The sequence below is a fragment of the Schistocerca nitens genome, chromosome 1 (genome assembly GCF_023898315.1).
Source record: "Schistocerca nitens isolate TAMUIC-IGC-003100 chromosome 1, iqSchNite1.1, whole genome shotgun sequence".
Classification (NCBI taxonomy): domain Eukaryota; kingdom Metazoa; phylum Arthropoda; class Insecta; order Orthoptera; family Acrididae; genus Schistocerca; species Schistocerca nitens.
Window position 1 is genome coordinate 396,379,542 of NC_064614.1, and position 14,195 is coordinate 396,393,736.

The following is a 14,195-nucleotide window of genomic DNA, read 5'->3' on the forward strand; positions in this document are numbered from 1 at the left end:
TTTCTTCATGACCTTAAAGACAAAGGCAGAAGAGATCAAATCTTATTGGCACCAGTGGTTGCAGCAGCACAGGTGTGTGGTATATCCCTACAAATCATATTGCGAACAATTACAGAAGCATGGGCAACGGACACCTGTGGCCAGGAAATAAAGTTTCAGTTTCTGAGAAAAGGTATTAGTGGAAGAAGAACTGTCACTGATTTGCACGATTTCTAAACATTGTTCATTATGATGTATTAGAATTTTATGATCATGGCAAGTATTGTATAAGGCAAAAGGTAGCAGATGCTTTAAATGACAAGATTGATTGCTTGCACAGGTGCCCGCCACTCTAGTGAAATTCTGAAACATTCGGGATTTAGGTAAAGAAAATTCAATGATGGAAGGCACATTCAGATGGAGAGATCCAATACTGAAGCGGATAGGGCTAATATTGTGAGAAACACACACACCAGGAAAGAAAATCACCATTGGCCTATTACTTATCTTGATGAGACCTGGCTCACTCAAAATCATTGCAGAAAGCACTTCTTGCAAGATTCAAATGACATTGGCTAGTTAAAAGTATTGACTGGTAAAGGAAACAGACTTAATCTCTGTCATGTGGGATGGATGAATATGGCTTTATCAAAAGCGGAAAGCTAATATTCACATATCGCAAATCCAGTGATTATCATGAAGAAATGAACAGTGATTTATCTAAACACTAGTTTTTAGATTTATTACCTAGTTTAGAAGAGGGCTGTGTGATTGTCAAGGATAATGTCAGTTATCATCCAAGAAAAAAAAAAAAAAAAAAAAGAGAAAATTTCTAATTCAACTACAGAGAAGGAATAAATAGTACAGTGGCGAGAAGAAAGTATTTCAATTTCAGACCACTATACAAAAGCGGAAATGTTGGAGAAATTCAGGCACCACCAACACCTGGACCATGTGCTTGCGAGTCTGCCCCCTTACCACTGCTAATATAACCCCACAGACCACAGCTAATACAATCCAACAGAAAATGTTTAAGCCCTACTGAAAGAAAAGGCCACATACACAAATTTCCATCCAGAATTAATGTTGTGCAAAATTTACTTGAGGAAGTAACTGATGATGAGATAGCGGATGACTGGATTAAGTTTGTTTGCAAGGATGAAATTCCACAAGGAAACATCTTTCTGGAGGAAGGCATCTGAGGAAAGTTAGTTCATTGAAAGCTTTGTCACTGCTCCAAATGACGCCTCAAATAGTGAGTCTCCAGAATAGGACTAAAATGCAAAGTTAAGGAGTGCTTAAATGTTTAAATTATCAAAACGGAAATAGCTTTATAATTTAACACAATTGTGGAAATAATGTACTTGGTTCCTACCTTGTAAAACACATGAGAATCCATTAATATGAAGAGGCTGCTGTTTCACTACAGTATTTTCAAAACATAGTTGGTGAATACTGACTGAGGGAAGGAAACAAAAGATGAAGCCACCTGCTAGAACTTTGCACAGAGCATAATTTTATCATTGAAATATCATTGAAAATTAAATAGGCCTTTGGAGAAAAGAGAACCACTTGTATGAATATCAAGAGCTCAGCTTGGTTCAAGAATCATGAAAGAGGGCTATATATGTGGAAGAGACCTGGAGACACCAGAAGGTTTCAGATTGATTATAATGGTATGAGACTTCATAACCAGATTTTAAATTATAAGATATTTCCAGTGACAGGTGTGAACTGACCACAATTTACTGGTTGCGAACTGTAGATTAAAACGGAAGAAATTGCAAAAAAGGTAGGAAATTAAGGGGATGGGACTGGATAAACTGAAAGAACCAGAGGTTGTTGAGTGTTTCAGAGGTAGAATTAGGGAATGATTGACAAGAACAGGGAAAAGGAAAACATCAGGTGAAGAATGGGTAGCTTTGACAGATGAAATAGTGAAGGTAGCAGAGGACTGAGTAGGTAAAAAGATGAGGACTCGTAGAAATCCTTGGGTAACACAAGAGATACTGAATTTAACTGATGGAAGGAGAAAATACAAAAATGCAGTAAGAAAAAGGGATTACAAAGTCTACAAAATGAGATTGACAGGAAGAGCAAAACAGCTACACAGGAGTGGTTAGAGGACAAATATAAGAATGTAGAGGCATATATCACTAGGGGAATGATAGATACTGCCTACAGGAAAATTAAATAGGCCTTTGGAGAAAAGAGAACCACTTGTATGAATATGAAGAGCTCAGATGGGAAAACAGTCTTAAGCAAAGAAGGGGAAGCTGAAAGGTGGAAGAAGTATATAGAGGGTCTACACAAGGGAGGTGAACTTGAAGGTAATATTAACAGAAATGGAAGATGACACAGATGAAGATGAGATGAGATACATGATACTGTGAGAAGAATTTGACAGAGCACTCAAAGACCTAAGTCGAAACAAGGCCACAGAAGTAGACAACATTCCTTAGAGCTACTGATAGCCTTGGAACAGCCGGCCATTACAATACTCTTCCATCTGGTGAGCAAGTTGTATGAGACAGGCAAAATACTCTCAGAATTCAAGAAGAATATGATAATTCCAATTCCGAAGAAAGTAGGTGCTGACAGGAGTGAATACTACAGAAATATCAGTTTAATAAGTCGTGGTTGCGAAATACTAACACAAATTCTTAACAAAAGAACGGAAAAACTGGTGGAAGCCATCTCTGAGAAGATCAGTAGGGATTCTGGAGAAATGTAGGAACACATGAGGCGATACTGGACCTAGGACTACTCTTCGAAGACAGATTAAGGAAAGGCAAACTTATGTTTATATCATTTGTAGACATAGAGAAAGCTTTGAGAAGGTTGACTGGAATACTCTCTTTGAACTTCTGAAGGTAGCATGAAGTAAAGTACATGGAGTGAAAGGATATTTACAACCTGTACAGAAACCATATGGTAGTTATAAGGGTCAAGGGGGTTATGAAAGGGATGCAGTGGTTGAGAAGGGAGTGAAACAGAATTGCAACCTATCCCCAATAAGATGAACATCGACAAAAGCAAACTGAGGATAATGGAATGTCATTGAATTAAAGCAGGTGATGCTGAGGGAATTAGATTAGGAAACGAGACATTTAAAGTAGTAGATGAGTATTACTATCTGAGCAGCAAAAAACTGACAGTACCAAAGTAGAGAGAATACAAAATGCAGACTAGCAATGGCAAGAAAAGCATTTCTGATGAAAAGAAATTTGTTGATATTGAGTAAAGATTTAAGCATCAGGAAGTCTCTTCGGAAAGTAGCTGTAGTAGCCATATACAGAAGTGAAACATGGGCAATACACAATTTAGACTTTAAGAGAATAGAAGCTTTTGAATGTGTTGCTACAGAAGAATGTTGAGAATTAGATATGTAGATCACATAACTATGGTAATGAGAAGGAACTGAATAGAATTGGTGTGCAAAGAAGTTTATAACACAAACTGACTAGAAGAAGGGATTGGTTGATAGCACACATTCTGAGACATCATGGGTCAGGAGTTTAGTCCTAAAGGGAAATGTGTAGTGTAAAATCTTAAAAGGAGACCAAGAGATGAATACAGTAAGCAGATTCAGAAGGATGTAGGTTTCAGTAGTAACCTGAAGAGGAAGAAGCTTGCACAGGATACGGTAGCATGGAGAACTGCATCAAAACAGTCTTTGGACTGAAGACCACAATACCAATAACAATAACATGACTTTGCGACCATAATAAATTATTTAAAACAAGCCATTGCCCCTTCTGATTCTAAAACCATTATCGTAATGGGCTGTGTGTTAATTTCAGGAATCTTATCACTTTCAAGTGAGACCCACATAATGTATGAAGCATAGAGACAGCATTGTCCGATGGCATATACATTGCTGTGACTGGCTTGATGTGTACGGGCTGAAGGCTTCCAAATGGTGGTAACTGAGGTGTGCAGCTAGAACATGAATGGGGTAGTGTGAAGAAATTGTCGAGGGGGTACCTTCTACACTTACCCCTCTAGCCGCCACTTTAGCTGCTCCCTACTATAGTTAGCTCTGAAGGAGGACATTTTCCAAAAGCTTACAATGACTCGGTTTTGTTTATATGTCTACTGACCAATGGATGCTTCAGCTACATGGTGAATACGTCATCTTGCAAAAGTTAACTTTTTGAGAAATGTGGCTGTAATACAACTATAAGATTTTGACGTTCAAACTTAGTTTTATCACTGTAACAAAAAATATCTCTTATTGTGCTTTTGACATGTACACACTGTTGGCTATGTAATGCCCATGTTCATCAAACTAACATTACACCTATCTCTTACATTATAACTGAGTAATCAGTATTTAAAAAAAATCATACTAGTATTTATATTATACAATGGACTTTAAATTTGATATTCATTTTTCAATGTACAAATCCCTTATCTTTTCACAATGTAACACAAAATTCTGGTTAGATAGTTCACACCTATAAACCTTTCAACAGAATTCCATGTTGGAATTTATTGTGCATAATTTTACTTCCCTTTTTGAGTTTAAAAATTAATTTCCTCGTTCTAGCTAAGATGCATTTTCCTGTGCCCATTACTTTATGCAGCACCTGTAACGTAACATCCTTACTACTTAACATCTTTGAAACTAGTGTTTTTGTTATGTCAGTTGGTCCACATTTTATGTAAATTTTGAGTGCGTGTGCTGCCATAGAACATAATGGTCACAAAGTGCAGGCGCAAAAATGGAGTAAATTTAAAATGCATAAAGGCCAAATTAGTCACACAGAGGTATGCAATGTGCAAGTTTTCACCACACTTCACATTATATTAACTTTAAAATAATTTCACGAATGTCTCTGTGAAGCTAAAAAACTTCTAAGATTACCAATTGTGAACAAAAAAATTTGCTGTTTATCTTTGTGCACAAAACCAGTACTGAGTACAAAACAAGGCCCCAGCAGGAAAGCAAGGATACCTGGAATACATCATCAAAACCAGTAAAAGTTTGTTTTAAATAAACTTTTTAAACCATACTTGTGACTGGTCCTTGGTTATATCAAAACCTTACAAAAATATGTGGTACGTTGTTACCTTTATTTATTCCAAAGGACATATTCCACCTACGACTTCCCCTTATCATTTTCACAAAAGAGTTAAAATCTGTCCTACTACAGTGATATTGGTGCTCTACATCCTAAAATCATTTAATAAGAATGCTAGTATAATCCCTTACAGTGGATGCAAGCTGTATTCTTGCTCTCCTTATCTAACTGAGGTCCATCTCTTGTGACCTCTGTAGGTTGTATGTTAAATTCTAACGTCTTCATCCTCTTTCTATTACATTCATGTGAAATCTGGGTTCATGTCTTCCTAGGAAGATTAACAGCAGTTTCTTCTTCTCCTTTTTTTTCCCCCCAAATGTGAGGATAAGCTGAAGAGTATTCAAATTTCTGGTAGCTATGAGAAATCTGACAGACAAATTTGCTAAAGGGCTATAGGTGACATAACACTGAACTACAAACACTAAAGTCAAAGCAGAACTCATTGCAAATGGAAGCTTTTACTCTGTATAACTTTCTAAGTTTAAATACATATTAAAGCAATAAGCATTTAACAAAGATGCAAGATAAATTTATATGAAGAGAGGAGGAAAAATGTTAATTTTTCTCTGAGCAGTGGCCAATACTGCACATTTCTATTATATTTACAGACAAGCAACACATGCTTGATGTGTCTTCATATTCTACAAAATTAGAGATTTAATTATTATGCATGCAACACAAGCAGAGGAGAGCATGCCATGTTACTTCTCAAATTCATTAGTAAATGCTGAGATACGTAAAATGTTGTGCACAAAAATTCAAATATAAAATTTTAACCTGAAGTATTGATTGAACCATTCACTGGGTTGTGATCGCAATAAAAGAACATGAACCAAGCGACGTAGGTTGCTGAAAAATTTAATAAATATAGCAACAGAAATTAAAGAAATGAAAATAATGAGAAAATATAACAAAGATTTACGCTGGTGGAACAACACAGCCAAACAAACCTTGTCTTGTAGAATAATATCCAAGCTGCCTGAAATCGACTGAAAGAGACATTAAATATTAGAAATAATACTGTTAGAGTGGTTCAATATAATTTACTCCAACAAAAGAAATTTAAAAATTCCATATATTCATCAAAATATGTCAAAAATGTAAACAGACATTAACAATCTGTACAGTGGGATACTTTTATGATGCACAGCACACTGCTTATGACATATGGAATGAAACTAAATGAAATACATGAATTATGTTTTTAAAGACACTTTCTTTAACTCTGAATATTAACACTTCACAAAATGGGCTGTATCTGGATGAAATATAGCTTTCATTACTGTGTAGTTTCTTGTGCAAAGCAATTTTAAAACGCATGTCAGGAATACATATCAACAAAATACTATTTAAGTATAAAACAGATGGATAAAGTACTTATGTCTGTTATGCAGGTGTGGATCCAGCATGGACTCCATGAGGAGTCCAGCGAAAAATTTTTCAAATAATCTAAAGCTCTTGTACCTCATTACCTGATTAAACTGTTAATGGTGCTTTTCATTAACAATACCAGATTTAGGACATTTAGGACTGTTGGAGAAATTTTTAGTAATAAAACTAGTAATCTGAGAAATAATAATTCTTCAGGAATTGAATAAAAGACAGTTGAATAAAAACATCAGAAATTTCTTCTGCCTAAATTCTAGAAGAATGGCAATCAAAAGATTGTCTTACTGATTAATGCGATGCGTTCCTTTTTTACTTTTGGCAAATCTCTCAGTTATTATTAAGCATTAATATCTCTGTGAATGTAGAGCACAGCTAAGCTAAGCCAAGCCGTGGCCCATACTTGACCCTATAGAAGTATTTTGCCTACAGGGAGAAGAAAATGACATCTCAGCTGAAGCATTGCTATGTGGTAGCATCAATAACAAATGAAGGAATCACATACAAGCTGGTAGACATCTCTGCTGCAGGACTGCAGCGTATCAACAGGTGGTGACAGAAACTTCTCAATGGGGTGACCATTCATCCAGTCAATCCATTTCTGTTGCCACATGATGGTTTCAGGATTCTCAAACGCTGTTGTTGCCCATAATTACCAGGATATTGGAAAAGGTTGATGAGAGCCCCATATTGTTGTAGTATAGCTCCTCTTGTAACAACAAAATGGTTACATCTGAGGCAGGGGCTTGAATGTTCTAAAGTTACAAAATTGCATGTGGAAATATCTACACAATGTCATCCAGCACATTGTTAGGTATGTATAAAGGTATTCCAAAATATTCTGAATCCAAAGTAGCCACATGGTTAGACATCTGGGTCCGATGACTACAAAGATGTCCTGCAGTGATTACAGCCCTGTGACAAGAAGCATTCCTTTTAGCTTTGTGAATTGATGAACAGCTTCATCACACTACACCCACCTGTGTCCATACAAAGACTTCAGAGAAGCACGTAACTTTGACAGCAGTGGAGTTCGAGGTTTTTGGTGTTTGCCAAAAAAAGGCTGCTGCAGCTTTGATTGTGCCAATGACATTTCTCAATTGGGGTACCTTGTTTGAAGAAGATAACAAATGTTCAACTTGAATTTGAAACACGAGGTTCCCAATGCATACAGGACCTCGAACTGGATTTCCTTGAGGGGACATTCATTAATTACATGAGGGGTTTCCTTTAAAATGTTGACTCCCCCTTGGTGAGATTTGGATGGACATGACCCCCCCCCCCCTTGTCAGGTAAAAATACATAAAACTGAATTCTTTTGTATTTTTTTACACATGATTAAAACTAAAAAACAGGCCAATCTTGAGTAACATTCTGACGAACAGATGCACATAGACAGATGGACAAAAAGGCTCAATGAAAACATTATTAATAATTTTGACAGCTCCTTTAAAAACTGACCGTTTATTGGTATGTTACAGACATTAAATGTCCTTGAAACTTAAGTTACTTTGCGGATAAAGAGAACATTGTCTGTACCTTCCTTTGAACCTTACGATAACACAGCTTTTTCAATCTCTTGATTTATATGGTCACTACAAGGATTCTTGTCGGTGAACATCAGCTTAACTACCCTCCACAAAATAAACTTTTTGCTTGCATGTGGGTTTCGACTTGTCAGCCTGTCACTTAATGTGGTTTGTAGGCAGCCGAAATCTGCCTAAGGAAACATTGGGCTTGTTCCCCAGCTCTCCTTCAGTTACACAATGCACAGAAATTAAAATGCTTCTACACAATAACCAGAAATGTCACTAACCACAGACAGATGGGATACACAACTATATTCCCTGAGAAGAAGGGAGGTGAGGATAGTAGGGGCCAGAAATGGAACTGGCCAACTAGTGTACTAACAATACCCAAAACGTATAAAAAATAATGAGCCGACCTCATAAAAAAGGGGGAAATGCTAGAGAGAATGAAAGACACAGAAGGAGACACTGTGGCAGTGTTTTCCTCAGAAAAATAAATAAATAAATAAATAAATAAAAAGATTGTGAAAAGCTCTTGGAGGTCAAAACCACTGTTCTGCAAGCTGAATATGACATACAGGCAGAAATTACATGAGACACACGTGTGAAAAATGAGAAAGTAAGACTTTCCCACTATTGTTGCCCACCGTGTGACGTCACAGGTAATGAACAATGACAGCACTGGCCATCCCAATGCTGAACGGTTCTATTCTACGTAACTTTCTCAAGGAAGCGCTGATGTGAAGCAGTACTTGGACTTTCCAGAGTCCATAACAAACCACATTCCTTTGTGTGACAATAGCTCTGTGAAATTTTAGATCACATTACATTTTCCCCAGCTATCAAGACTGGGCAACATATATTGTAGCAAGTTATAATGTCCAGTTTTACTGCCACTGAAAAATTGTTGCAGAAACCATCTCATCCTTTCTCCAAGTCACTTTAGCCAGTCATAATGAATATGCTTTTTATTCTTGCTCCTGAGTAAAATCTCTCAAGGTAGTGGTGTAAAACAATGCCAAATTTATCTTAACCCATTTCTCACCAACAATGGCTGAGTTCTGCTAATACTATAACAAATTTTCCTGCTGGAGACTCAAGTACTTGGTACTTCATTCTAGCCCAGCCCCAGTTAGCCAAACACTTTTTTCATGTAGTCTTCCCTCTCCCTCTTTCACTCATTGTCTTGGTTTAAACAGCTCATCAACTCAGGGTTATGTTCAAATAGGTTGAACTGCTCAAAGTCGATGAATTGTGAAATCATGGTTTTTACCAGCACTGGTCTCTGTGCTGCTGTGGTGAATTGAGGGTAGACAAATGACTTCTTGCCCTCCTGCTTGGTCTAGATCCACCTATTGCTTCTTCTAATTACATGTAGGAAATAACATATCATAGTTCTTATGGTTTACCCTATCCAATGGCACAGATTGATTGTGTTTGAAAATGGTGTAATGCTGAAACTGCAACAGTGCATAACAAAATACAGACAACCATGGCAGAAATGAAAATGATATCTTTTAAACAATTTATAGAGTTTTTTTTATGCAATATGTCCTGCAGCCTTCATGCAGTTAATAAATGACTTTATTTTTATACAGGCAAAGTTGCTTGATTATATATATATATATATATATATATATATATATATATATATATATATATATATATATATATATATATATATATATATATATATAATCTCAAGCCATATGCTCATCATTAGTGTAACGGTATTTCATTTTTATCTGCAGAAATTCTGTGCAGTTTGATAGCGATCTAGAAAAATATAAATATAAAAAACAGGCAGCCTTTCCCTTGCCTATATACACAAATAATGTCATTTATCAGTTTACAGAGGCTGTGAACCCATTCCTCAAGACGTTAATGAAGTACAATGTACAATGCGTCGCAAAAAACAGTGTAAAGTAAAAAGAATGAAGACTGCTCGGAGAGAGCTAATGTACAAAAAAAGAATAATAATAATAATAATAATAATAATAATAATGTCTGAGAAAGGAAAGAAATAATAATAATTTTTATTGTGAGGAGAATCTGCAATGTCAAGTCATCTCTAGATGGTGGTTATAATTAATATAAGCTATCCTGATGCATAAAATAGGACATTCTTTTTCTGCTGTATGTTTTGATTAATTTGAATTTTATCAAAAATACCATTGTCCTATTTTCCTTCCATGTAATTTTCTCCAAACAACTAAAGAAAAGATTATGACTTTTCAGTTAGCATAGGGATTTTGACAGAAATCGCCAGGGAGCGCATATGTTATGCCAAATCTGTTGGGCTGAATCAGTACTGGTGTTGTATTTATTTTCCTTTTAAAACTTCAAAAGAATTTTTGGGTGAAACTGGACTGTAATCATTGGTCAGTGAGTCTCTATTTTCATGTGAAGGATTATCTTCTTCACTGTATACGTCATTACATCACATTCTCACTGCAGATGTTCTGATGTACTACTTTATGTTAATCATCTGCAGGTGTCACAGGAAGAAGGCCACTGCATTGGCATGAATTCAAACTGTTAACAACAAACAGTTCACATCTACAGCATTAGAATTAAACTGGTGTAATAGCCACATAATGATAATGCCAAAGATTCAATAAATAATCCTGCTAACTCTGACAATCTCAAATAGCAAAGTGTTGAGGCTGTCAAAGAACATACAGTTTTAACATATATTTCACATACGTCTAATACGCTCACATTATTTATGTTATGTGGGTTAAGTGTTAACAGAGCAAGACTTAATCCTACACATTTGCCTCTCGTGGGCAATGCTCTAGCAAATGATCCATTGTAACTGACCTCACAGGCTGACTCCAATTTTCAGTTTGGTAATACGTACCTCTCCCCTTTTCTTTCTTTCATGATGCCTGTGGAAGCTGAGGTTTTGAGTTTATATAACATGTTTCTTCGTCTCTTCATTCAGACTTTGAAACTGGCATTAATTTATTTATTTGGGCTTTATGGCTCTTTTCCACTAGTTTTCAGATGCTTGTGTTCTTATTTATTTTCCCACAGTTCTCTTGCATTTAAATATTTGCTTTATTTAGTGCCACAATTCTTAGCCACAATTCAATATCACTCATTCAAAAATATTACATGGCAACTTCAAAAACAGGGTGAAACAACAACAATATGCACAGGATACAGGCTGCACACCAAACATAGCCATGTGTGCTGTTGTTGTTGTTGTGTGAGACTTATACTTCAGAAGAAGAACTTTGTCTGAAATCTTAGATATTTCTAGTATTCTTTTGATTGTGCCTGTCAGTGACTCAGTGCCCCCTCTGTATGGTGAGCAGCAACCTATCATTTCTGTACTGTTGCTATTCCATCCTGGACTTTCCACTGGTTTTGGCTACACAGGATGACTGAGCTAAGCTGTTCACATAAAGTATTCCTGGAACCGTTCAAGGTATCGTAATTTTGTTTTAACTCAGAAAAATTGAGAGAGAACTTTCAGCAAACGACATATACACTCTTTTTGTAGATATATTAATTACAGAGAAATTAGTATCAACTTCACTTTTCCAGATGGAACTATAGTAATTTTTACTGCTAATAGCACCCATCTAATTTAATATTGCTGCCTCATATGAAAGCTCATGATATCATATCCAAATAAGGAAATTGGATACGTAGGAAACAATGTGTCGCACCACCCCAATGCCGGTATAAAACAGGCACAAACTGTCTTCCACAAAGCAAGACAAATGCGATAGGCTAGTCCTTTAAGAACAATGCAGAAGGAATACAAAGAGAATAGCTGGGTAGTATACACGAATGTATCATGACAGACGGTGTCCAACAAGAATGACAATTCAGAACAAGCACAAAAAACTGTTATTGGAAGGACACTGGAATACTACACAGCAGTTAAGAAGCATGCCTATAATGAGCACAGTTAAGTGAACTAGATGTTCTGGGCATCATAATCCACATGTTGGCTTCAGACAAAACCCAAGTGCCTCTGGAATAAATCAGCCCAGCATTGTTCGCATTTTGCACACAAACAGCTTCCATCTCTATCATGTGTCACTTCACTAGTAGCAAGTGGATCTGGAGAAGGACGCATCGAATTTTGTCACTAGGTTCTGATGGGTCATTAGGACAATAGGGTCTTCTTTCAAAGAAATCTCTTCACCAATCACACCTTTACAAATAACAGAAAATGAATGAAAGAAATATGCATTACTGGGCTGCTGAGAATTCGCACTGGATGAGACAAGTTGAACGTCAGACGCAGTGTAGTGTGAGCATGTGGTAAGGGATTGTTGGAGAATATGTGATTGGTCCTTATTTCATTGAAGAAACTTTAATGGATAAATGATTTATAAGATTCTTTAGCAAATTACTACCAGCTCTCAGGGGACACACCACTTTAAATGGCCCAATGGACACCCCACTTACTACTAACCTGTGGTTATGAGGGTGCTCACTAAACTCTTTCCTTGTTGCTGTATACAATGTGAAAGCATTGTAATGTAACGTTCCCTGGCATTTTCACGTTATTAAACAACAAGAGTGTATTTGTACCATATACGCCGCTCTGGGCAAGTTGTATATATCGTAATTATTGAACAAAAATATTACTGAATGTGGTGTAAAAGACATTTGTTATTCTCCTTATATTTTTTGTTGTAATATTTCTCTGTATTTAGGATAGGAATTTTTCTGTATCTATTATGTGATTGTAAAATGTGTCAATATTTGCGGTATCAGAGATATGAAAATTTGCCAGAAGAGAATAATATCGTTAATTTACAAAGAAATGTTAATAATCAGTACTGCTATTTAAGGACAATGCATTATGTATTCTTTGCTCTTCTCTGTTTAGACGTTATCGAGGTAGGTCACTGTGAAGAACCTTTTAACGAATGTGTAGACTTCTTTTGTCTCTGTCTGGACTTAGCCGCCATTAGACGATGCGTTACGAATTAATGTGAGTTGAATTGTTGTTTGAGCTAAATATATCAGTATTTATCAGAGGTGTGAATTATTTATGTAAATTAGCTTGCCCACGTCATCTATAAAATTTCTTTAAGAATTTTTCAGCATTTTTTAGCGGTGTTGCTGGGCTGTGCCGCGACCAACAATCGCAGATCTGAAGAGGCGGCACATTTAAAAAATTATCAAACCCGTAAATCGGGAACAGATGCATAAAAATCAATAGTGAATTAAGAAATTGTTTTCCTTTTCAGTGATCCCGTGGCTGATAAAATTTGAATTAATTATACGTTTGTGCACTCGTAGGCGGATAGTTAATGTTAGTTAACATTGAAATTTAAACAGTTCGGTTCTTTAAAATAACTCAAATGCATAGTAAAGTAGGTTTGATCAGTGATAAAGATCGGCTTGGCAATAATTAAAACATTTTCTGCTGATAGAGATAATCTTGTGTTCTATGGCTAGTGCCGGGATAAAATTCAGTAAAAATATTTAACAAAAAAACCCACTGCATCTGGAAAGTGTATGCCAAGGCCGAATGATTTAAAGGACTCAATTCTCAACTAAATATTCTTAACCAGTTCATATGAGTTCACGTAAATATTTTTTTCTTTAAATGTACGTAATTCTTAAGAAAGTAAATTTTTTTTATTACCACACGAAAATAAGAGAGTGGTTCTACAACAAAGTTCGCACGAAAGAAAATTAACTTAAAAGCAAAAGATAAAATTTATTATTATTCTTTAACGAAAAAACAATCAATTCCATTCGTATTCCGACACGATTTCGTTAAATTGGCGCCCAACGTGGGGCTCGAATATGCAGTGGCCACTAAATACCCGTGAGATAACTAGGGAATTAATATAGTTGAACTTTGTTGCAGAACATTTAATAATTTTTCTATGTATTGTATGTATTTCATAACCAATATTGTGTGGTAATACCTGTGTATGATTTTTTGCATGAGAACACTATGTACCCAGAGGCAAGCTGAAGAAGAGAGCTCAATATTTCGAAAAATTAATTACCTACCACAATATCAGGGGGCAGCTGCACCCAAGATAGATCACCAAAGGTAAAGCTACAGTGTAGTTGTCCTGTGGGTAGTAAAGTAGCCTCAGTGCAGTGTTCTCGGATCATTAGTGGTGTGCTTGTTGTTAGTACTTTGTTTTAAAATAACAGGACATTTAGGTAGTTAGTCATGGTAGTATATAGTAAGTGTGTATTAGTTAATGTCCATTTCTTG

General features: G+C 36.1%; 1 protein-coding gene across 2 annotated transcripts in view; it reads right to left on the reverse strand.

Annotated features, from left to right (window-relative positions):
- Window positions 1-14,195, reverse strand: part of LOC126249490 (mitochondrial Rho GTPase) — a 201,755-nt gene that overhangs the window by 3,877 nt on the left and 183,683 nt on the right. The window contains exon 14 of one of the 2 annotated variants that reach the window (XM_049951145.1): window positions 5,844-5,915. The exons of the other annotated variant lie outside the window; for it this stretch is intronic. Coding sequence (XP_049807102.1) covers window positions 5,844-5,915 — 72 coding nt within the window. The remainder of the gene's footprint in view (window positions 1-5,843; window positions 5,916-14,195) is intronic. 2 annotated transcript variants of the gene reach the window in all.